This window comes from Diabrotica virgifera, chromosome 4 (genome assembly GCF_917563875.1).
Source record: "Diabrotica virgifera virgifera chromosome 4, PGI_DIABVI_V3a".
Taxonomy (NCBI): domain Eukaryota; kingdom Metazoa; phylum Arthropoda; class Insecta; order Coleoptera; family Chrysomelidae; genus Diabrotica; species Diabrotica virgifera.
The window spans coordinates 76,038,749-76,065,768 of NC_065446.1; the positions used below are offsets into that span (position 1 = coordinate 76,038,749).

Below are 27,020 nucleotides of genomic sequence, written 5' to 3' on the forward strand. Positions count from 1 at the left end.
AAAAAGTGTGTTTATTTTTCCGCATTTCGCACCAACTCTATATAAACCGTCCATTGTTTTATCTTGTATAATACCCAAAATATTTCAAGTATCGCCTTTGATAGAGCCATTTGATAGAGCCAAAGAAGATGCTCGAAATATTTTGAGTATCATACAAGATAACCCAATTGACGGTTTATATAGAGTTGGTACCAAAAACGGAACAATAAACACACATTTTTTCAAGAAATCAAATAAGAAAATGCAAAGAGAATTTTTTTAATCTCAAAGATTTCAGTTCCAACGGTAAGCTGTCTCTAAAAGAAATAAGTACAAAAGATTCTAAATTTGGAGGACAAGGCTTTATAAAATGCTACTGCAATAAGTAATGCTCTTCAAAATTATGTAAGTGTAAAATGTCTAACGTCTTACGTATTGTGTAACTCTAAATGCCATTATGCCTTAACATGTGAGAATAAACACAATTTTATTTTAATTGCGAAAATATAAAAATAATAGACGGGGTTTGACTAGTCAAACCCCGATTTCATAAAATTAAATTTCGACCTTTGCCTGACCAACTTAGTCTCTCGTAGGTTTGACTAGTCAAAGGCCGAAACTGTAATTCATTTCGGGCTTTGACTAAGACCGTCAGTCAGACCTGAGGATTGCCTAGTCAAACCTAGGAGTGCCTGAAATTCAGGCTTTGACTAACATATACTAACATTACCCTATATATGTATATATTAATTTTTCAAAAAGGCAATACCGGCGTTGAAAAAAGCGTAAAAATATTTTTTAGGAAATATTTTGAACTATTTAGTTATACAGGGTGTCCCGGAAAATAGTGCGTTCCTTTAAGGTATGGATAGAATACACAATTTAGAACAAAAAAGTCCTATACCATTTTTTTCTAAAGTTAACCATTTCCAAAAAAAAGATTACATTGGTTTCCATATACCTGAATTTTAATCTTCAGAAAATTAAATAATCCGGCAACATGTTACGCACTGGTGAATAAGAACTCGTTTGTGTCTTACAGTATTTAAAATAATCCAACTTAATACTTACTATTTTTGTTTACTATAATTTTTTTAAAATGTAGTTGAAATATGGCATAATTTTAAACGAATGATACTTACATATTTTAAGATGAAAACACATGTTTTAACTGAACCACCACTTTTGCGAACACATGAATTCATAGAGTAACATGCACTCATACGACGAGAAATTCCAGCAAAACATTTTGAAAGAATTTTAGTAGGTATTATGCCTCTCCATTTATTGATCTACCATAAATAAACAACATAATATCATAATATTACTCATGAACACACGATTCAAAAACATTTTCGGCGTTGACACTAAACAGGATTCTTCCAAATTATCTGTTTACTAAACATGGGACTATTTACGTTTAGATTTTTGTACTTCACAGAGTTGCCAGATTTGAATTTGCGTTCCAAAATGTTTTATAGTTTTTTGGTCAAACGGTTGAATTTAGAAAAAAATGTTATAAGAGTTTTTTGTTCTACATGGTGCCTTCTACCTATACCTTTAAGGAACGCACTATTTTCCGGGACACCCTGTATTAATTACCATTTAATAAATGCATAACCTATCTTCACATGTAGGTACATATGTGCGATAGATTCGTGCAAATAATAATAATATAAGGATTATTGTGCATTTAATGGTAGAAGCATATAATTTGGACCACACATACTAAACATACAAAGATTTAAATTTAGATATGAGGCCATCTTAGATTTTGTCTTTTACAAAAATGGCGGGCATTCAAAATGAATCTGCCGCCCATAGGTACATGTGAATATACGTTATGCATTTATTAAATGGTAGTTTACATAACTAAAAAGTTCAAAATATTTCCTAAAAAAATTTTTTACACTTTTTTCAATGGCGGTGTTACCTTTTTGAAAAATTACTACATCCTGGGTGAAAGAATTGAAAAAGGAAACAACATATTTTTACAGAAAAACCAGGAAAAACACAACTTCTGGTAAACCGATTCTTCAGGTTTAAGACCTTGACCTCATACATTAAAAAAGGAACCTATTTACCAAATTTGGTTGAAATCTGACGCGTCGTTCAAAAGTTATAGTGCTATTAGTCACATATGTATAGTGGCCATTTTGAATGCCCGCCATTTTTGTAAAAGGCAAAATCTAAGATGGCCTCATCTAAATTTGAACCTAAATATATGGGTAGTTTATGTTGTCCAAATTACAGTCCGTCTAATTTATTTACCGGTGCACGTCATTATCTACGTTAGAGATCTAAGTTGACATTGTTGCCCAATTACAAAAAATTCTTGAATTCATATTAAATCAAATACATCACACAATTTTTGTGGAAGTGGATTATACAGCAAAACAAATTAATATTCAAAGTAAATAAATAAAAGCTTAAGAAATAGAAAAAAAAATTAAGTTATAATCTTACGTTAAAGTACATAATAAAAACAGTAAATATAATGAACCAAATACTTATAGTAAAGAATATAAACAAATATGAAGTGTCATCACCGCAACTGTCAAATAAATGCTACCAATTTATGCCAAAATATCACCTTGGTTCGATTATAGTTACAGTGTATTCTGAACAAATATGTTTCATAAAAACGCTTTAAAATCGATTTATACTAATTAAATGAAACATGTTATTGTGTATTTCTTTAAGTTAACATTAATAGAAATCTTTAAATATTATTTCTACGCGTATATAATAAAATATGCCTAGTGGCTGTAATGCCAGTGTACTCGGCAAAGTGATTCTAAAAAAGAACATACCTACCGCCTAAATATTTCATGTTGGTATCATGTGACGTCACGGGCTATGACGCGGATGACGTGCAACGGTAAGTAAATTAGATGGAGTATATACAGGGTGAGTCATGAGGAACTGTACATACTCCTACCTCGTATAGAGGCCCCTATGGGGAATAACAAATGACCATTAAAAAGTGTCTGCTCCCATTGTTTAATAATAAACAGGGCGAGTTTCGCATTTTGACAGAAATTTATATTCGTCATAATTTTTGAACGGTCAGATCGATGTGTCTCTTATTTTGGTCAATCGTTGCACTATTACCACCTAATCAACTGATTTATTCAAACTAGAAAAAAATCAGGTCCGGCTTTAAAAAATTAGTTTGTTTGGGTCTTAGAAAAAATTTCACCCTGTATATGCCTTTTGAAAACTCTAATATTAATTTTACAAATTAGACAAATAGGCAATTAAAATGACATATTTATTTTTTTCCCCACACGATTACTTAATTTTTTATAAAAAAATCAAATTTGACTATGAATTAAAAATCTGGTAAAGTGAACCATCGATTTAAAAAAAAATTACTTTTATTACAAAAATTAATTTTTTTAAACAAATATTTGATTTATGTTACCACCCAATCAACTGATTTATTCAAACTAGAAAGAAATCAGGTCTGGCTTTAAAAAATTAGTTCCTTTGAGTCTTAGAAAAAATTTCACCCTGTATACGCTGTTTAAAAACTCTAATATGAATTTTACAAATTAGACATATAGGCAATTAAAATGACATATTTATTTTTTCCCCACACGATTACTTAATTTTTTATTAAAAACTTAAATTTGTTAAAATCGCAATTTTACCATAAAAATAAAAAAAATTAAACAACGTTTTTTTAAATTAAAAGTTTTACCATTTTTTTTCTATAACACGTCTAGATCTAACACTCCCGATAACACTTCTATTTGGACTCTATAGTTTAACATAGACGTGATCAAATAGATAAATTTTAAATTTTTTCACTTTAGTCCTGTCGCCAGGGGGGGTACAACGGCTTCCTGTATTCAGATGGACTTACCCAAGTTTTTTTTATGTATTTTGACCCGTAGAACACGAATTTTTTGGGTAACAGTTGATCCGGATGTCGATAAGATTGTTATAAACAAAGAAGTTGAGGAATTACATAACAGCGATTTCTCGCAAAACAAAACATGTTTTTGTATTTTTTGGGCCATTCTAACCAAAAAGTGTTCCTACAAATTTTTTCGTAGGATGCATAGTTTTCGAGATAAACGCGGTGGAACTTTCAAAAAATCGAAAAATTGCAATTTTTGTACCCGAATAACTTTTGATTAAAAAATAAAATAGCAATTCTGCTTACCGCATTTGAAAGTTCAAGTCAAAGTATATCGGTTTTAGTTATTTGCATTGCTAAAAATTTATTATTCTATTGTTAAACAAAAGTATAAACACCTAGTGCTGGAGTGATGTTTTCAATGATTTCTCATTTAAAATCGAACGAGTAGGTAGAGTAGGTACAATTGGAAGCGAGGCTATTTCTACGTAGCATGCATGTAAACGCATGTATTAGGCACGGGAAACACTATGTGTTTATAGCTTTTTTTAGCAATAAACACATACATTTTTAGCAATGTATATATTCGAAACCGATAGAATTTGACTTGAACTTTCAAACGCGGTAAGCAGAATTGCTATTTTATTTTTTAATCAAAAGTTATTCGGGTTCAAAAATTGCAATTTTTCGATTTTTTGAAATTTCAACCGCGTTTATCTCGAAAACTATGCATCCTACGAAAAAACTTGTGGGAACATTTTTTGGTTAGAATGGCCCAAAAAATACAAAAACATATTTTGTTTTGCGAGAAATCGCTGTTATGTAATTCCTCAACTTCTTTGTTTATAACAATCTTTTCGACATCCGGATCAACTGTTACCCAAAAAATTCGTGTTCTACGGGTCAAAATATATAAAAAAAACTTGGGTAAGTCCATCTGAATTAAGGAGGCCGTTGTACCCCCCCTGGCGACAGGACTACTTAATTTTCGCGATTTAACTTTGCAATTCACGAAGCTGCACCTTTTATTTTTAAAAATTCATAACTTTTACGAGAAGAAAACTGAAAGTCTACGACAGTTGTCATAGTCTTCACAATGGTAAGAGATATGTGTTGTTAAAAATTTCAGAAAAAAAATTATTAAATGGAACGTTGTAGAGAGTTAAACCTTGATTTCATCTTTTTTTTTTTTTCATTTTTAGGTTAAATTTCCGATTTTGACAAATTAAATTTTTTAATAAAAAATTAAGTAATCGTGTGGAGAAAAAAATAAATATGCCATTTTAATTGTGTATTTATCTAATTTGTAAAATTCATATTAGAGTTTTCAAAAAGGGTATACAGGGTGAAATTTTTTCTAAGATCAAAACGAAATAATTTTTTAAATCCGGGCCTGATATTTTTCTAGTTTGAATAAATCAGTTGATTGGGTGGTAACATAAATTAAATATTTGTTCAAAAAAAATTAATTTTTGTAATAAAAGTAAATTTTTTTTAAATCTATGGTTCACTTTACCAAACTTTTAATTATTATTCATAGTCAAATTTGATTTTTTTATAAAAAATTAAGTAATCATGTGAGAAAAAAAATAAATATGCCATTTTAATTGCCTATTTGTCTAATTTGTAAAATTCATATTATAGTTTTCAAAAAGCGTATACAGGGTGAAATTTTTTCTAATGCCCAAATGAACTATTTTTTTAAAGCCGGACGTGATTTTTTTCTAGTTTGAATAAATCAGTTGATTTGGTGGTAACATATAACAAATATTTGTTAAAAAAAATTAATTTTTGTAATAAAAGTTAATTTTTTTAAATCTATGGTTTACTTTACCAAACTTTTAATTCATAGTCAAATTTGATTTTTTTATAAAAAATTAAATTATCGTGTGGGGAAAAATAAATATGCAATTTTAATTGCCTATTTGTCTGATTTGTAAAATTCATATTAGAGTTTTCAAAAAGCGTATACAGTGTGAAATTTTTGCTAAGACTCAAACGAACTAATTTTTTAAAACCGGACCTGATTTTTTTCTAGTTTGAATAAATCAGTTGATTAGGTGGTAATAGTGTAACGATTGACCAAAATAATAGACACATCGATTTGACTGTTCAAAAATTATGACGAATATAAATTTCTGTCAAAATGCGAAACTCGCCCTGTATATTATTAAACAAGGGGAGCAGACACTTTTTAATGGTCATTTGTAGAGACTGGAAAATATGCACTAAAAAATGTCTAAAATATGCATGCAATATGCATTTTAAAACAAGCTGAATATGCACAATTAACATGCAAATATGCATTTATATATGCACTTATTTTTATATGAATAATTTTATGGTTTACGTTAAATACATAAATAAATAAAAAATAATAAAAATAAATAAATAGGTTTGAATTTAAACCAAATTGTATTATTATTTCTTAATATATTTTTTTAACTTCAGGTTTTGTGACAAATAAAACGGCAAAATATTTTATTTTGACCACAAGATAAATAAGAGTACAATAAAATAAATGTACATATTTTTATTGTTACAATATTGATTCATATTTTCTAAACTAATATTATAAAAAGAGTACAATAAAACAAATTTACATATTTTTATTGTTACAATAAATAATCATATATTGATTCATATTTTCTAAACTAATATTATGTCTTCTATCTGTTAATATTTGTTTATAGGCAGAAAAAGATCTCTCAACGTCACAAGATGTAATTGGGGCATATTTAAACTTTGCTATTAGAGACGGATCCATATTAATATTTTCATCGAAGTTTCCAAAATTGATTATATTATTTATTGAACGCAATAAAGTGAAACCCTCATTTTTGTTTAAAACGTCATCAAGTTTATCTTTAATTTTTACTCCAATTTCCCCATTCAGATTTGTTATTTTCTGTTTAACCGAATCAACAATAGACATACTATTGTGAAGACATAAATTTTGAGCCTCTAATTTTGTAATTGAACTTTCAATGATATCGAAATTCGATTTTATATACAACAATTGATTTTTAATAGACTTTTCTTTAAAAATATTTTGACAGTTATCAATAGCGGTACAAGTCGGATCAAAACTTGAAATAACGCTTTTGATGTCGTCGTAGTGTTCAGATAAAAATATAGCACTTTTAAGCCAAGTTCCCCATCTGGTTAATACTGGTTCTGGTGGTAAAGGAATATCGGGAAGCATCTCCCTATATACCTGTACACGTAGTGGTGCTTTCAGAAATACTTTTTTTACATTATTTATTAAGGTGTTTACATTGGGAAATTCAATTCTAACTTTCTCTGCAACTCTGTTTAGGCCGTGCGCCAAACATGTACAGTGAATTAAATTAGGGAAAAAGATTTTAAGATTGGATGCAGCTTTCATCATATATGAGGCGGCATCACTAAGCATTAATAATATTTTTTCAAATGGTACTTGATCAGGTAAAAAAAAATTTGTTAGGGATTCGTTAACAAATCTAGCTATTGTAGCATAGTTTGTTTTTTCCAAACATTTTACACTAATTAAGTATGAGTTTTTAAAATCGCCAGAGTCGTTAAGAACTCCAACAATTAGATTCGCAATTTGTCGACCCTTTGTATCCGTTGTTTCGTCGACGGAAATCCAAAGATATTCGGCTTTTAACTGATTTTTAATACTCGTCATCACATCTTTGTAACATGCACTGACATATTTTTTCCGAAGAGTTGAAGAACTTGGTATTTGAGCTGGTTTATCTTTAATCTTGCAATAAGTTTTTAAAAAGTTTTGACACGATTTATGTTCTAACTTGTGCAGAGGGATATTGCAGTTCAAAAAAAAATGGCATAAATCCTTTGCAAAGGTTTCTTGCCCAACTGACGTATTCTGAATCTGCAAACTGTTCTGTAGAATCTGCTGGCGAGGTTTATTATCATTTTTTGATAGCTTAGTTTGGTGAAGTGAAGTTTTTATGTGTTGAACTACTTGGAATTTCTTTTGACATGGAATCTGGAATATAATGATAATGATGTTTTAGATGTTTTCGTAAATAGATACCTACATTAAAATGATCAAACTTTTTAAACCTCCCCCAATTTTTTTTTATTTCTCAAAGTGAAATTGAAATCGTCAAACAATAAAGTACAGTCAGTGTACCGTAGTATACAGGGTGGGCCACTCTCAACACCTCGCTCTGTATAAGCCAAACCGTTGCGAACTTTAAAAAACAGTTTTTGAAGAAATGGGACGGTTTGTCATTTTAGAATAGACAGACACATAGATGTGCAAAGAAGTTTGATAAGTTTAAAAATCTATTGAAGTGGAGAACTTACCTTTTTATCACAAATGGTGCAAAACATACTTTCACTGTCGATAACTTTTAGATGATTGTTACTTCCAATCCAACTTCTGAGAAGACTTGATTTTTCCCTTGCTACTTTAGGCATTTTCACAATAATAATAAAATGATTTTTTTACACAGTATAGTCAATAACTTGCAATCACAAAAGTTGAATAATCGGCGATTGATTTAAGACTAACCATTCATAAAATAAAATAATCTATCCTACCCTTAAAATGCTTAAAATTTCGTTTTGGTTGGTTTTCCCAGAATAATTCATAGTTGGCCGACACCAGCAGAAAGTACAGGTAATATTTGTAATGTTATTCAAAATATAATCGGTATTTACTTAGGTAATTTGTAAATTCTGAGAAGTCTATAAATCTTAAATATCCGGATAATGATACCTGCAGCTATAAATAACGCCCATTATGTTTATGGGTACAACAACAAAGGAGCTTAACAGCAAAATATTTACTTTCACATTTTATTTTAATGGATGTTGATGTTACTAATATATACCTTATTTTTAAATGGGGTAGAGTAAATTCCCATCAAAATATGCATTTATATGCTCTTAAATCTCCAAATATGCAAGGCATATGCATTTATGAAAAACATGAGAAATATGCAGCATATATATGCATATGCATTTTGCATATAATCCAGTCTTTAGTCATTTGTTATTCCCCATAGGAACCTCTATACGAGGTAGGAGCATGTACAGTTCCTCATGACTCACCCTGTATACTTTATCATTAAATATACAATTGTTTCACATATCGGCTGCACTATATCAAGATGGGTCGATCAAGATCAGAATAGAAATAGCCGGAAAAGGATTTTTAAAATACAAGTAAATATTTACAAAAAAGAAATTGAGTTTGGCCATTATATTGAGGTTTGTCAAATGTTATGTTTGGTCGCAACTAATATATGGGGTAGAAGCATGGACTCTAAAAGCGCAATCGGCAATAAAATTGGAGGCATTAGAACTGCGGCTATATAGACGTATTCTGAAAATTACTTGGACTGCAAAAGTCTCAAACGAAGAAGTGTTAAGACGAATTGGACATGGCAGAAAGTTGATGAACACAATTAAATAAAGAAAACATCGTACCTGGGCCACACATTTCGTAATGTGTAACAGTAGAGGGAAAAAAGCTTGGGAAGAAAGAAAAAATCTTGGCTCAGGAATATTGGATATTGGACTAACATCAGTGTTGAACAAATAGTTCACGTTGTAAAATCTAGAGAATCGTTGAAAAAGTGATCGCCAACCTTCGTTAGACGACGGCACGAGAAGAAGAAGAATTACCTGCCATTAGGTGCTCAAACAATTTAACTACTTAGGCTCCGTTATTACTAACAGTGGAGGATGCAAAGACGAGGTCAGTAGACGTATCAAAATGGCCAGATCGACAACAGCCAAACTTACAAAAATATGGAAGAACACTGACATTACAAAAATACAAAATGCCTTGTTCGAGCATTAATTTTTCCTATCGCCACCTACGCTTCAGAGACCTGGACCATCAAAAAAGCAGATTCGAAGCGTATAATGGCATTTGAAATGTGGGTCTATCGTAGAATGTTGAAAATGAAAATTCAAGGAAAAATAGAGGATAGGAGAAGCGTAGGAAGGAGAACCGTTTCCTGGTTGGGGAACCTGAAATAATGGTTTGGTTGCAGCTTAAGGCAACTGTTCAGAGCAGCTGCCTCGAGTGTTAAAATAGCCATGATGATTGCCAACTTTCGTCGTGGATATGGCACTTAAAGAAGAAGTCAAACAAATTACATGACGCCACTACATCCTTACGAAGAAATCCAGAAGAAATTAAACCAAACTATTAAGGTTATAGCCCTGCGTCCCGCGTACCGAAATAAGTTGATTAATAGCAAACTGAAAATTTGTTAATAGCTTAATGGTGTCTAGTCGGACAAACTTTGATGGACGGGAAAACTCTAACAGGGGAAGTTTTAATTATTGTGGAACAGTTTAAAAATTTGAAACCTTAGACTACGAAAATGTCACATGTGTTTTGTCGGACAGAACTGCCAATAATTGATTTGTTACCCTTTCATTAAACTCTCATGCAAAAATAAGACTGCTATTTATCACCAACATAATTACTGCCATTTGACATATTCCACATGTCGGACTTATTAAAATGCCCAGTTGATGCATAAATACCAGTCTGGTCTGATTTTTGGATGAGAGTTTAATGAAAGGGTAACAGATCAATTGGAAGTTCTGTCCGACAAAATACAAGTATCCTCCGACTGCGCAAAAGATGGAGTGACAATATTCCATAGAGGTATCAATCGGCCAATGAACAAGCAGAATTGCTTATCAAGAGGAAGAAGAAGAAGAAGAAGCAATGAACAGGTTGTATTCACCAACAATATTGTATAAATTTACTAGTGGCTTGTCTTTTATCAGTGGGCGCCACCACTAAAAATCTCCCGACACAAACGTAACCTTAATCTTTTGTTGACATAAATCGAGAATTTCACTGCGATACAACAAGTCGTGTAGATACAGTTAATTTTTGAAATTAGCAAGTCGGTCGAAAAATGGATCTTAACCGAAAATATTTTCGAGCAATAATTTTTTACAATTTTCGGAGAGGGTTATCGCAACAGCAGTGTCACGCTGAAATGGTTTCTGTGTTTGGGAATGAAGCATCACAACAGATCCTACATGAAGAACTGGGTGTTAAGAAGTTGGTTTGTAGCTGGATCCCTCATTTGCCCACAGAAGAGCAAAAAGCGACTCGCGTCAATTGGTGTCGAAAAACATTGACACAGTTTCACAAAGGAAGCTCAAAAAACGTTTATAGTAATGTTAGTGGTGAAGAATCTTGGATTTACTCCTACCAATGGGAAAATAAAGGCCAATCCGCTGTATGGGTGTTTCAAGATGAGGAAAAACCAACAAAAGTAATCCGTCCTCGAAGTGTGTCAAAGAAAATGGTCGCAACTTTTGTGTCAAAATCTGGTCATGTGGCAACAATTTCTCTAGAAGATCGAAGATCTGTTACTTCTGATTGGCTATAACCGTTTGTTTGCCAGAAATTACCGCGTAACTCCGAGAAAGCAACACACAACGGCAAATCATCCTAATCATGAAAATGTAAGTGCTCACACTGCACAAAAGACAATCGAGTTTTTGGAGCTTCAAAACATCGATTTGTTAAACCATCCACCGTATAGCCCCGACCTAAGCCCCAACGACTTCTTCACGTGCCAAAAATCAAGGATTCAATGCGTGGGCGGCGATTCCAGTCGCCAGGAGAAGCCATCGATGCCTTTAAAACAGCCATTTTGCAGGTGTCAGCTGAAGACTGGAATAACTGTTTTACCAATTGGTTTGAACGTATGCAAAACTGTATCGATCTTGCTGGGACATATTATTTTGAAAAACAATAAAAATTTTAAGTCTATATATTTTTTGTTTTTATGGCTATATGCAAAACTAAAAAGACAATCTATAGTTGACACAAAATTACTAATTTTACAGAGTACTAAATCCATGCGTTTCCATTCACATAACTTTAATATGGGATTGTATTATTATTTTCTTCTCTCTTCGTTGTAACTAAAATGATAACGATAATAAAAAAATGCATATTAAATTCAAATTTACCTTTTTACTTTTCTAGCATTAGTCATCAATGGGTCTGTACAACAATGTTTCAGCTTAGTCAGCAAAGATCTTAACGAATGTCAAAATAACTTTAAGAACGGAATAGGACAATTTATACAAACTAAGGAGATATATAAGGACGCCGATACGTATAAGCTACTGACTGGGAAGAGTTTAGATGACGCGCGTTGTAGGTAAGTTATTATTTGTTTTGTTATAGTCCACAGTACATCGTCCATTTTTGAAAATGATTACAAAAGTAAAAGTCAAAGTTTTCTTCCTAATAAAAATATTTAAAAGATATTTAATTGAACTCATTGGACAATTTTTCTGGTAACACCTCCATGGCTTCTAAAAATTGCAAGCCATATGGATGCTGAAGCGAAGAAGACAAATACTATCTAATCAACGATAAGGCCTATTTCACACTTTACGACTTCGGTCGTCACGACCAACGGTCGTAACGACAGTTAGTCGTACATTCCATTAGTCCAATACAGAAATGTACGGAGCCTTTCACACAGGACGACCACGACTAACTGTCGTGCCGTTGCTCCTCGCCTGTCGTCCAATGTCACTGCAATGGACGACGGTCGCGTCGTGCCGTGCTATCAGTGAACCACGGGCATAAATTAGTGCTTCCATACTTAACGACAGTTAGTCGTGTAGTACCAGTGAATCCAGTGGCACGTACATAATGGCAGACAATAAAGATGGGGAATTTTTAATTGCACTGGTACAAAGTAGACCAGTATTGTGGGACAAAACTTTGGATGTGTATAAAGACAGAAATGCGACAAGGAATGCATGGCGTGAAGTTTTATTGGAGGTTAACCCTAATTTTGAAAACTTAGAAGACCAGGAGAAAACTAAGTTTGGTAAGTTGTATATACTTTATGTTACATTACATAATAGTATACTAATAGTAGATTATAAACCTGAATTTTTAGCCCAATAATTTCCAACGTTATGTAAACGCAACATTTTTAATTGTATTATTTTTAATGTATAACTAGTTGAATAACATTTTTATTGCTAGATTTTATTTAAAGCAGAACATAAAGTACAAATCTAATAATATATTTTGAAATAATTATGGCATGTAACGGTAATACTCATGAAGATAAAGAAAAGAAGAAGAAAAAGCAGTATTTTGATAACGATTTCCGAAGTGGAAATCGAAACGTCAAATAAACTTAATCATAAAATAAAATTGTGGCTTATTCCCAACTAAAATAGTAAATTGCATAAGAGACCACAAAAAATAGCTTCAGAACAATTATTATTTTTATGTTATTTAATTACAAAAGATTATAATTAGGATTTTTAATAAAAATGCTCATTTTAAAGATATGTTGCTTATCTTTGTTTATTTTACTTCTTATGATAAACTATAGTGAAATTTCATGCTACTTCCTATCTTAAGCAAAATTATATGAAGTATACAGAGCTATAATAAAACTCTAATAATTCAATAGATCATAAGAATTTTAATCCCTTAGGCTCAGGAGATAAGCGGGAAAACTCATCGTTACACCTGCCATGTAATAAACTAATGTTTTTCTGCAGAAAGCCCAAAATTATTTTGTTGTAAAATAGTACCGGCACATTTGTCTATATTATTTAAATACGCACCAATCACATCTGTAGATGTTCAAAGAACTTTTTCTATGTATACATAATATATTATGTATAAATAATAAATTTTTGTCCGATTCATTCTACGCCCTGTGCTCTCTACGACAATGAGATGAATACTGTCGTAAAGTGTGAAAGTCCGATGAGCACGACAAACGGTCGTAGGACCGTTTGTCGTGACGACCAAAGTCGTAAAGTATGAAAAAAGCCTAAGCGTGCTGGTTGCGCTCTCTGAACTAACAGTCTAAGATCCGAATATAGGTCGATCTGTACCCATCTGCTTTCCGGATAAAACATTTTTTTTATTAAACTTCATATATTTACAAATATTTCTAGCATAGGCTGCCTATCAAAATCGTGTCATAGCTTTCCTTAAGGGGGGCGGTAGGCGTTGAAGTCAATATTTCAAGCACATTTTCTTCAAAATCGCCTAAACCTCTAACTTTTTTAAAATATAACGGATCGTTATAAAACCTTTTGCATTCGATTCAGGAGAATTTCCAAAGTTGACCCATTGGCATAAAGGGCAAATGAAAATTGCGTTGTTGTAGGCGGAAAATGTATTTTCCAAAGAGTATCTCAAAGTGTCAAAAAATAAAAATTCACAACTAGGAAACTAATTATGGAAATGAGTTCAATTTTTATACTCGTTAGATTTTTGAGTTCGGTGAACACAAATATTGCATCGAAGATGCTGTACTAGGTACTTGGTGCACGGTATCTACGTTATCTCCTATTTTTTTTTTTGAAAACTACCACATTCCAGTTACCTCGTACAGCATCGTTGAAGCAATATTCGTTTTCAGCGACATCAAAAACCCTCGGGTTAACAAGTGTCAACTATTTCAATAAAGAATTTTTAAAAAACTCCAGGAGGGGGCGTAGATATAGGGCACCAGGTACCTCGTACAGCATCTTCGATGCAATATTCGTGTTCAGCGACCTCAAAAACACTGAAATATTAAATTTTAATATTGTTCATAACAAATTTCCATAAAACTCAAGGAGACCATGTAAATACCAGTACGAGGGTAAATACGAGGTACTTCGTACAGCATCGTCGATGACATATTTGGGTTCGGCGATCTCAAAAACAAAAAATTTTTCAAATTTTCAAAAATCTCCAGCAAATGACCTAGGTACCGGTCACGAGATACCTCGTAGAGCACCTTTAATGCAATATTGGTGTCCAGCGACCTCAAAAACCACGAGATAATAAATTTCAACTACACTGCGCGTCATAGAAAACGGGCACCCTAAAAAATGGGTCATTTTTGATCTCGCGTATCTCCTTAACCTGTTATCTGATTTAAGTGTTTTTTTGATTATATTATAGCCTTATTCTTTGTCAATATCCCTGTAATAATATTTTTGCTAAACAGGTAAATTTCCATTGTATACAGGGTGTACGAATCAAACTGTGTTTTTTTTCTCAAAGTTCGCAACACTTTGTGAAATATTCTAGCCCTTATAAAATACTGAAATTAAATCCCGACTATAGCCTCAGGTTTTCTGAATATTCTGCATTTTGATTAATTCTCTTACGTTGGATAATGCAAAAGTTATGTACTTTAACAACTAGTCGTGTTTTTCATCAGTATAGGTTGTTTGTAAATAAGTGCGACAAACTTTAAGGGGCAATTCTGCATGAAAATATAATGACCGTTTGCTTTATAAATTTATGTCCGCAAATGCTTCGATTACGGGATACGGGATGTTGAATTTTTTTTACAAACTGACGATTTATTTTATTGCCCTAAAACCGGTTGAGACATGCAAATGAAATTTGGTAGGTTCTAAGAGATAGTTATTGCGAATTTTTGACTTGCAATCAAGAATTTTATATTCACTATTGGCGTGCATACTGGTAATATGACCGATCGAGAGTATGCACGCCAATGGTGAATATAAAATTCTTAATTGTATGTCAAAAAATGTGCAATAACTACGTCTTAAAACCCACCAAGTTTGATTTGCATATCTCAACCGGTTTTAAAGCAATAAATAAATCGTCAGTTTGTAAGAAAAAATTCAACATCCCGTATCTCGCAAACGAAGCATTTGAATACATACGATTATAAAGCAAACTGTCATTATTTTTTAATGCAGAATTACCCCTTAAAGCTTGTCGCACTTGTTTAGAAACACCCTGTACTGAAAAAGAACATGGCTAATTATTGTTAAAGTACCTAACTTTTGTATTATCCAACATAAGCGAATGAATAAAAAAACAGAATGTTGAGAAAACCTGAGGCCATAGTTGAGATTTAATTTCAGTATTTTATAAATGCTAAGATATTCCACAGGATGTTGCGAACTTTGAGAAAAAAACACAGTTTGATTTGTACACCCGGTATACAATAAAAATTTACCTGTTTAGCAAAAATATTATAACAGGGATATTGACAAAGAATAAGGCTATAAGATATTCAAAAAATCACTTAAATCGGACAATAGATTTAGGAGATACGCAACCTCAAAAATTACCCATTTTTTAGGGTGCCCGTTTTCTATGACGCGCAGTTTATTTTAATAACGAATTTCTATAAAACTTCAGAAGACGACGGAGATACCGGGTACCATTTACCTCTTACAGCTTCGTTGACACGATATTCGTGTTCAGCTTCCTGAAAAACCTCGGGATGACAAGTTTCAATTAATCAACTATCTTCAATGAATATTTTAACACAAATGTTCATAAAACTTCAGGAGATGACGTAGAAACCTGGCATCAGGTATCCCGTACAGCACCTTCGATGCAATAGTTGTGGTCAGCGACCTCAAAATCCCCGATATAATAAATTTCAACTATTTCATAACGAATTTCCATAAAACTCCAGGATGCAACGTAGATACTGGGCACCAGCTTCACCGACACGATATTCTTGTTCAGCAACCTCAAAAACCCCCGAGTATGAAAATTGAATTAACTGCATGATTATTTTCCGAGTTGTGATTTTTTTAACACTTTTGATATGCACTTTAGAAAATTAATTTTCCGCCTACAACAATGCATTTTTATTTGTCCCTCATGCCAATCGGTCAGATTTTTTCCTGAAGCTTTCCCGAATCGAATGCAAAAGGTTTCATAACGGTCCGTCCTACTTTAAGAAATTAGAGGTGTAATAGTTCAGAGAAATAAGGAAAAAAATATGCTGTTGGTGATATAACCCCCTCCAGACCGAAACTAAATTTTTTGAGTAATATGGACATTTATAATACTAACCTTTATGTTTCTTGCAGTCGATTTTGATGATATACATAGTTATTAGACTTAGGCAAATATGCAAATAAAAAAGTAGGAAATATGCGCATAAATATGCAGTATTTTATGCAAAAATATGCAGTATTTTATGCAAAATATGCATATTTATCTAGAAAATATGCATGCAATAAAAAAGATTTACAATATTTTTTTATTTACAAAAATACTTACAATATTATAAATACATATACAATTATTTTAACATATACTTAAATATTATTTCGAATTGTGGTAACAATAGATTATCAAATGATGTTCAAAATTTTCTAATAAAAACTTATGGCTTCTCTCTGAATACATATATTTGTAAATAGAAAAACTTCTTTTGACATCAGCTGATGTAACTAGGGCATTTTTCAAATTGACTATAATAGATGGTTCTAAATTAAGTGGTTCGGAAAATGTCCCAGCTAGTACTTGAACCACTTCAGAAGGAACCTGGTAACCACTATTTTTTCCATGGTTACTTTAAATTTTTTAAAAATTTCCTTTCCAATAGTACCTTTAACGTTTTGACACAATGACTCAAATTCTTTTATTAAAACTGTACTCTCTAACAATGATAATTTGGAAGATTCTTATTGAGTTATAGTTTTCTGAACAAAACTATAATTTGATTTTATGAATGACGGATGCTCTTGGAGGGTGTTATTTTGGAAGGCTTGCTTAGCTTCCAATAAAGATTGGCAACTATCATCCATTAAAAGGTTAATTATTTTTTTAAATCAACAAAATGATCAGCATAGAAATTAGCTGCTTCCAACCATGTTCCCCAACGTGTTAAAATGGGTTGCGGTGGCAGTGGAACAGCAGGAATAATATCTCTGTAACATTGTCTTCTTACAGGTGATTTCAGGAATACCTTTCTGACGCTCTCTATTAAACTGTTAACTAGTGGAAACTTTTTTCTTACTTCCTACGCAACTCTGTTTATTCCATGTGCTAAACAGGTGACAAGTATTAAGTTTGGATAAAATATTTTTAAATTTTCTCCTGCTTTCACCATATATGGTGCGGCATCAGATAAAATAAGCAATAATTTATCATTAGGCACAGCAGCAGGAAGAAAAAAGTTTGCTAATGCTTAGAGCGTAGGTTTTTTCCCCTTGCTTACAGGAAATTAAATAAGATTTTGGAAAGGTTTCATCGCTAAGTACACCAATCAATAAGTGCACAATGTATCTTCCTGACGAGTCAGTGGTCTCGTCCACACATACTATGTAAAAGTAATTATTACCTATTTCGGCTTTTATGTTGTGGATAACTGAGGAGTATAACAAATTGACATTATTTCTCTTTAGAGTTCGTTCACTGGGAATGTTTTGTTTGCAATATTTAAAAAAAAAGAACTAAAGTTTTCATTAGATAATTTTGAAAGCGGTATATTAGAAGATACTAATGCACGACACAAGTCTTCGTTAAAAGTTTCTTGTTCGATTTGTTTTTTGGAACTTGACTGAAAGCACTTGGACCCTGAAGGTTGATATTTTTCACCGGATGTGGTTTTTACTTTTTTAGCTAAATGTTTCGTGGTTCTGACATGCTGATCTCTTTGAATTTCTTTTTTCAGATAAAATCTAAAAAAGAATATAAATATTCTATAGTTTTACCCATTTCTAAAATTTAAGATTGTAGAAATAAACTAAAAATGAACTGTTTTTGCATAACAATTAAAATATTTAAATTAAATCAAATAAAAATCGGTGTAGTAATCTTGAAAATGTCAAGAAATTACTGTGCAAGAAGGAAGAACCCCCAAATATTTACAAGAGGCTCTTGGTCTTTTCTGTTTACATTTAAAGAAAAAATACTGTGAGCATAAATTAAAAGCACTTAATTAATTAAGTCCAATATATGATATGTTTTTATTTTTAGCAAAATTAAAGCAAACTATGCTATTGTTGGAAAAAAATTGTTAGCGACCTTTCAGTAGACTATTGAATGATTTGAATTTTAAATAGGTGTCCTATTTTGTATCACAAGGAGTTTAAAAAATGCTTGAAAAAAGAAAAAATACATCAATTTATTGCGAACTAGCCTTGTGTCGGTACTTTTCTTAAACATAATCTCCAATTTTAAAATCTTTGTTTGTACCACCGTGTAAATTTTTAAAATAACAAAAAATAATACGTATGTACTTACAGTTTTGCCCCAACATGAGCAATAAACTTTATCCATATCCATAGATAGCTCTTTGTAAGGTTTTATCCAAGTTGAACCATTGCTTATTTTCGGCATTTTCAAAGCACACTAATTATTCACAATTAGAAATACACGTTGTCTACGCCTCCAATTTTACAACAAAAGTGAAACCAAGTGAAACTCACCGTCAAAATAAAAATTTTTACCTAGAGACATAAACTGGCAAACACAAACCCTTAATTCCAGGACAAAACGTGACAAAACTATAAGCCGCTGTCTTTTATTAGTTACTATACCAAGAATTTGAATACCAAGTGATTATAAAACAAAATTAAATATTGGCATTTTCATGCTATCTGTAAGGTTGAATATAAAAATATATAGTTAACATCAAATGTTCAAATTATATGCACTTTATGCTCAGTTTTATAAAAATATGCAAAATTTGACATTTTTGCATTTTTTAGGCATTATATGCAAAATATGCAATTTGCATATTTGCCTAAGTCTAATAGTTATAAACAAATGAAGATCAAAAAACGGTAAATTACGTACAGTGACGTCTCGCAGGTACTACAGAGTAAGGGTAAGACTTGGCAGGAAGCTACACAGATGGCATCCAATAGGAAGAAATGGAGAGAGTTCATTAACCCATAAACGCCCAACCTTTTTTAGGTTCCATGTACGCCCAAGGATGGGTAAAAAATGTCCACCTCGAAAATAGCTAATATATTTATTGGGAGTCGTTGAAAATGGATTAAACTTAAGAATCTTATGCTTAATAAACACAGCATCTTCTAAAATATTAATATAAACAATTTACAAACCTTACAACAAAATTACAATTTACATCAAAATTAACATACCAGTAAATGCCAGTAATTCAGATTTGTCGATTTTCTCCATATTCTTTCTTTCAGCCTCCTCATTGGCGGATAATTATGTAGATAATATACATCGATAATTATATGGATTATCTTCCTACCAACGAGAAATTATATAGAAACCTTTAGTAACAAGTTTTGCCAAGGGTGTACTTTTTATGCCCATCCATATTTAACTCAAGATGCTGCTTTTATTTTCAAAAATATTGGTAGAACCAAATTAACATTCGACAATGGGCTGTCTTTTTAAAAATAAATAGTTTTTAAAAAAATTAAACACGTAATAAATATGTTACAAGGGAATACGCATTTGGTGGACAGTTTTTACCCACCCTTGGGCGTTTAAGGGTTAAGAGCCAATAGTAGCGATCAACAGGTAGCAACAAAATATAACTTCGGGAGATGGTATCCTAAACTTTGGCAACAGTGGTAATCTTTGACATTATCTAAGATTAATATTTTGACAATATCATAGTCTAGAGCTAAATGGAATTAATAGAACATGATTTTATTATTAGTAAATAAATATAAAAAAAATAAACCAAAATGGGTGAAAATTTTATGTTAAGATAGGTATTTGCATGAAATATCTAATAATAAAACAATAATAAATAATCATTTTTCGTTGTGAAGCGAAACAAATTTCAATGTTCTCATAATTTTGGCACGGTTTTTAATGGACTTTTTTTGGAAGGATTCGCTTTACTTTTCGTTTGATTAACTTTTCCCATTTTGTTAAACTATTGATAATATTTTTAGAATAAAAAATCCTCCTAAAACTTTATATCCTCAAATTAGAATTCGAAATATTTTTACGTAAAATATACTTACCTACCTACCTACATATAACTAAAACTCACAATTAACAACAATCTATTCTTTCAAAGAGGCCAACAACTTATACAACAACAACAAAAATATAATACATTAATTATCAATAAACATCACTTTCCTATGAAACCACATAACAAATTCTTAAATTAACACACTATGGCACTGAACAGATATCGATAAAGATGACAGAACAGATTAGAGAAGATCTGACGCAGGTTTGCCAAAATGACAGTGATAATTTCTCTATGTTGCCGAATTAGTTATTAGTTACACTATGTTCGATTTCTTGTCAGAAATAAAAAATTTTAGTAGTTCCAAGATTACACAAAATCTAGGCATGGGATAAAAAATTTATTTGAAGAAAGTTTATATTTTTGTTCTTCTTAATGGCGGTACAGGCTCGTTTTTTTAATATTGTGTTTAATTACAGAGTCATTTCCACATACTAATATATTTCTCAATTTGGGCTCTGTACCGCCATTCTTTATTATATTACGAATATGTGTGCCAAATATCTCGACAAAATATTCAAAATTACAGCCGCAATCTTGGAACGCGTTTGTTGCTACCTGTTGATCGCTACTGTAGCCTCTTAAGAGCTAGGACACCTTAGAAGATTGTAAATTACTGTAATTTAATAAATCCTATTATAAACTGCTCAACACCGAAAGGTAAAAATGGTTCTACTGATTAAGTAAGTAAGTGAGTAATTTTTTTATCCCAAATTCATTTTTTTTGCAACACTATAAGTCAGAATATTATGAGGTTACAGTAATACTTTGGACAGTTTATTAAAGAACAACATTTATACTACATATTAACTTAATTTTAAAAAAATGACAAAAAATAATTTTAAACAGTGTAAAATTATTTTTCAAAAACATGTTGATTTCTTGCTTACTTATAAACAATTAGAATAACTTTTTAACCGTTATCCGTAGAAAAATTATTTTTTCATATTTAGAAAGACTAAATTTTTGTACACATTTAGAAAGAAAAACAATTGTCCTAGGACAAATAGGGACGAAGTTAGCCCCCCATTTTTTTATTCACATATTCTTGCAAAATAATTTTGAAATATTTAGAATTTTTTTTGGCATTTTTTTAAATTAAATTAATAGTGCAAATCTTCTTCTTTCATAAACTATCCAAAGTACTACTGTAACTTCATCATTTTCTGACTTATAGTGTTGCAAAAAAATTAATTTGGGATAAACAAATTAAATAACATTTAAACTATTTGACAAATTGCTTTGAAATTTAGGGTATGATTTAAGCTCCAGAAGTCTCAGCATTCTGTGTAACAAGAAGGTTCTAAGTTTATTTTTACATAAGTTATGAATATTTATAAAAACTCGAAATTTATGATTTATTTTGCAATTTTCTAAGCAACCAATAAGGAGAGACATATCTAGCGAACGCCATATTGAGTTTTTTATACGATTTATTAGTTTATTTCTATCAAATTTGTTTAAAATGCTTGTGGTAATAGATGAAAAAAGCGAAAATTTACCGTTTTTATCTTCATTTGTTTATAACTATGTATATCATCAAAATCTGCTGCAGAAAACATATACGTTATTATTATAGATGTCCATACTACTCAAAAAATTTGGTTTCGGCCTGAAGGGGGATGTGTCATGAGAAAAATCTTATTTCTCTGGACTATAATGCTTTATTTCCTCGCCTATTTAAAAAAGTTCAATTATGAAGTGTATTTCTGTAAAATTTATTTTGTTGCAGCACCTTCAAGTCTTTCCGCGACTGCAGCGTCTCGAAATTAACTAAATGCGAATCAAAAGATCCTTCCAAAATCGTGGATGACTATTTAGCACTGATTGAAGACGACGTCCATTGTTCCGTGTCTTGGTTTTCACGTACCAATATTAAGATATTTTATTATGCGGCGGTGACAGTTATTTGTTTAATTATTTTGGGTATAATAGCATGTTTTAAGCTATTAAAGGGTAGGAGTGCTAGAACACAACAGCAACTATTTGACTCACATATGAAAGCTTCTAATACAGCGTCATATACACATGTCTAATAAAAATAAATTACACAAACTGAAAAGTCTCAGATGCAGGATTTACCATTTAATAAAAATTTAAATAGTTATTTAAATCTGAAACTTTTCTTGTTGAAATTTATTTCTGGTATATACTTAATCTGCCACTTTTACAATTTATAAGACCGCAGACGACGAACATAGAAAACAAAAAGGACTCTAATATATCCAGTCATATTCCGTTTTCATTCGTCAAGGAAAAGGACAGAAAGAAACTTCCTAGTACTCAAATCTGAGTAAAAATAAAAGTAAAAGATGGTTTTGCTTGGCTTCGATTCAGAGGGATGCACAATCGCCGGACAGCTTGAAATTTCCCTTAAATAGATGGACTAGGTGGTTTTCGATTTAAAAATGTGCACGCTAGCGCTGCTGAGGAAGCCTGCAATGACAGAAACAGCTGTTCAGCGATTGTACATCCCTCTGAATCGAAGGCAAGCAAAACCATATTTTAAAAATATATTAATAAATTCCAATTTCTCCATTTACTACGAAAAAAGTAAACAGAGACAAACTCATTATAACATGGATAAAAATTGTAATAGAAAAAAAGCTACATTCCCAGTGTAGGGCAGTCAATGAGTGTATTTGACTCCGAATTCCATCCTATTACATCGATTTACTTGATATTTTCACAGTAAGTAGGGAGTAGCTCAAGAAACAAAGTCAACTTTATGCCGATGTGTGCTTTTATCTTGGGGGTAATTCCCACCCCTGCTTGTGGGTGAAAAATGTGTTATGGGCCATTCCACGAACATACGCCTGTTTTGGATTACTTCGACAACGAATATTTTACTGTGCAAAATAAGAAGAACGAAAGTAAATTGCAAATTACATTGTTGTTTATTGGAATAATTATTAGCGCCATTTACTTTCGTACTTCTTATGTTGTACAGTAAAATATTCGTTGTCGAAGTAATCCAAAGCAGGCGTATGCTCGTGGAATGGCCCATAGTTAAAATAGCCACGGAAGAGGAGATATAGAACCTAATTTTAAGCAGAAACTGTTCTATAATTATTTTTTGAGAACTCAATATTTTTTGAGTTATTCGTTGTTGAAAATTGGCCATTTTCATTGAAAAGTGAAACCTTTTCAGACGGATTTTTGCGAATACCTTAAAAACTATGCATCTAACAAAAAACTATATAAAAAATTTTTGTAGGTTACAAAAAAAAACAAAGAGGTTCGTTCGTTCATAAATCTTTGTTTTTTTGCTGCATGCTCAAATCGGTGTATTCAACTTGAAATAACAGAGAAACGGTCGATTTTAGGTGTATAATGATACAAAAAACTTTTTTGTAGCGCTTGAAAATACCTTTAAAATGAGTAATACTAAATGTCGATTACATTCAAACTAAGCGAGATATTCTGCGAAACAGTTGATGACTAATGTATTTTAAGAAGGAATGAGAAGTATATTTAACCCCTCATGCATCAGAATTTAAATACATCGTTTTCCTTCTACAATACTTTTTATTATAGTGTTATTTCTATGTTCAAAAAGTTGGACTGGTTTGAAATGAATTGTTTAAAAAAAAAATAAAATAAAATTATAGAGCGCATTTTTAAATTGTCTTAAAAATCTTATTTTTCTGCATGTAACTCGAAAATAATAAGAGATACGAAAAAAGATACCGCACAAAAATGTAGGATTTTTTCAGATAAAAATTTCCTTTTTATTTTTCATTACTGTATCTCTTATCATTTTCAAGTTACATGGAGAAAAAAGATTTTTATGAAAATTTAAAAATGCGCTCTATAATTTGATCTTTTTTTTTCAAAAAACCATCCAGTTTAAACACGTCCAACTTTTTGAATAGAAATAACACTGTAATAAAAGGTATTGTAGAAGGAAAACGATGCATTTACATTTTGGTGGATGGGGGTTAAAATTACTTCTCATTTTTTCTTAAAACACAATAGTTATCAATTTTGTTTGCAGCATAGCTCGCTTAGTTTTAATGTAATGGACCTTTAATATAGCTTATTCTAAAGGTCTTTTCAAGTACTACAAAAGATATTGGTAGCATTATACTCCTAAAATCGACCGTTTCTCTGTTATTTCAAGTTGAATAGACCAATTTGGGAATATACCAAAAAACAAACTATTTTCACCTACCATATCTCTTTTTGTATTATAACTAGAAGATGTATGAAGGCAAGTGTCTCTTTGTTTATTTATAACCTACAAAAATGTTATTTTATAGTTTTTTTAGTCAGATGCATAGTTTTTAAGGTATTCGCAAAAAACCGTTCGAAAAGGTATTATGTTTCAATGAAAATGGCCAATTTTCAACCACGAATAACTCAAAAAGTATTGAGTTTAAAAAAAAATAGAACAGTGTTTGCTTAGAATTAGGTTCTCTAGCTAATTTCGTGGTTATTTTAACCAGAAAATTTTCCACCCCTCAAAAGGGGTGGGAACCACCCCCAAGATAAAAGCACACATCGGCGTAGGGTAGACTTTGAATTAGGAGACAAGTAGAGGCTAGGCCCAAAATTTCATTAAAATCCATGCAGTAGGATAGAATTCGGAGGTAATACATAATTATCCTTGCTCCCATTGACTGGCGTAGTGATCAATCCTCAAGAGGAAACAGTAGCGATCAACAGGTAGCAAAAACGCGTTCCAAGATTGCGGCTGTAATTTTGAATATTTTTTCGAGATATTTGGCATACGTATTCGTAATATAATAGAGAATGGCGTTTTAAAGAGCCCAATTTGAAAAATATATTAATATATGGAAATTACTCTGTAATTAAATACAATATTAAAAAAACGAGCCTGTACCGCCATTAAGAAGAACAAAAAAATAAGTTTCTTCAAATAAACTTTTTTATCCGATGCCTAGATTTTGTGTCATTTTGGAACTACTAAAATTTTTTATTTCATTAGTAGTTCCAAAATCACACAAAATATAGCATCGGATAAAAAAGGTTATTTGAAGAAATTTTATTTTTTTTCTTCATAATGGCAGTACAGGCTCGTTTTTTTAATATTGTATTTAATTACCGAGTAATTTCCACATATTAACATATTTTTCAAATTGGGCTCTGTACCGCTATTCTTTATTATATTACGAATACGTGTGCCAAATATCTCGAGAAAATATTCAAAATTACAGCCGCAATCTTGGAACGCCTTTTCGCTACCTGTTGATCGCTACTGTTTCCTCTTAAATTCATTAAGTAGGATAGAAAATATTAAGTAGTTATCGGAAAATATATTGTAAAATAAATGAGCAAAATTGGTGTAGGTCGCTGATATTATTCGCTGATATAAGCTTTGAAGGCCCCGTAGTCATATAACTCCAAGAAAAAAAAAGCTATATTCTTGGTTATACAAGAATTTAACCACTACCAAAACAAAATTGCATTTTATTTTAGTTTGACCACACCACCTAGTGCTCCTGAGTAGATTTGATATTAACCCTTAACCTGTCATAATGTCATACCTTGCCGAAAATATATTTTGTTGTATAACCTCTTTTATAAAAGATTTCTAGAACACCATCTGTGTACCTTCAAGTGGTGTGTAATTGTACCTGCTCTCAACTGCTGCAGTTTTAGTATGGTTTAGTCGTTGAGCTACGTTGACGTAAAGTTTTCTTGTGGTATCACGTACCTCATGTCAGTGTTTACGTTTCTATAATTAAAAGCAGTAAAGTGTATTCTTTCGCTATTATTATGGCAGCAAATTCATCCAGTTGTCCTATCTTCAAGTAGAAAGCACTATTTTACTATGTTTGAGTTACCAATACTCAAGTTTTTTTTGGAATTCAGGTTATAAAGGTTTTGGTAAGAACCTCCACCATTTTTTTAATAAATGCATGCGTTCATAATTTTCTTGAAAAAGTAAAGTTTAGTTTATTTGGAGCAGTATTTTATTCTACAGCAGTCAAAAGAATCATTCCGCAATTGATGTAAAGAAACAAATACAGTGACATAAGACAAATTCTTATTGAAAACAAAGGATAATAGGCAACGGTATGACATACTATATGTCTGAGTCTACCTCCTAAAACATCCATGTCGGTAGTTAGGGGTTAACCGCATTTGTTTTTTTCTGTAAAAATTTAAAAGTAGTTGTAAACAAAATAAATTCCAATAAAAGCTAGTACAAAAAGTAAGGTGTTTTTATACAAAAAACAACGGGGGCAAATCTGACTCTGCCATGATATAAATGTTAATATTTTCGGCCATGGCAGTTAAGGGTTAAAAAATTTGTTTATCAGTTTATACACATTCATCTGCATTTTACCATGAAGACATAATATTCAATCTGCATTTTACCCCCATGACAGAAACAGACAAAATTCGAAATATCGACATTCGTGAAAGAACAAAGATTACTGATGTCGCAGAACGTA

The 27,020-nt window shown here is 31.5% G+C and overlaps 1 protein-coding gene across 1 annotated transcript in view; it reads left to right on the forward strand.

Annotated features, from left to right (window-relative positions):
• The window catches only part of LOC114332850 (uncharacterized), a 66,137-nt gene extending 39,361 nt beyond the window's left edge, over nucleotides 1–26,776 (forward strand). Inside the window, exons 4-5 of the mRNA XM_028282627.2 lie at nucleotides 11,838–12,015; nucleotides 22,328–26,776. Of these exons, the coding sequence (XP_028138428.2) occupies nucleotides 11,838–12,015; nucleotides 22,328–22,631 (482 nt within the window). The 3' untranslated portion in view covers nucleotides 22,632–26,776. The remainder of the gene's footprint in view (nucleotides 1–11,837; nucleotides 12,016–22,327) is intronic.
• The last annotated feature ends 244 nt before the right edge of the window (nucleotides 26,777–27,020 follow it).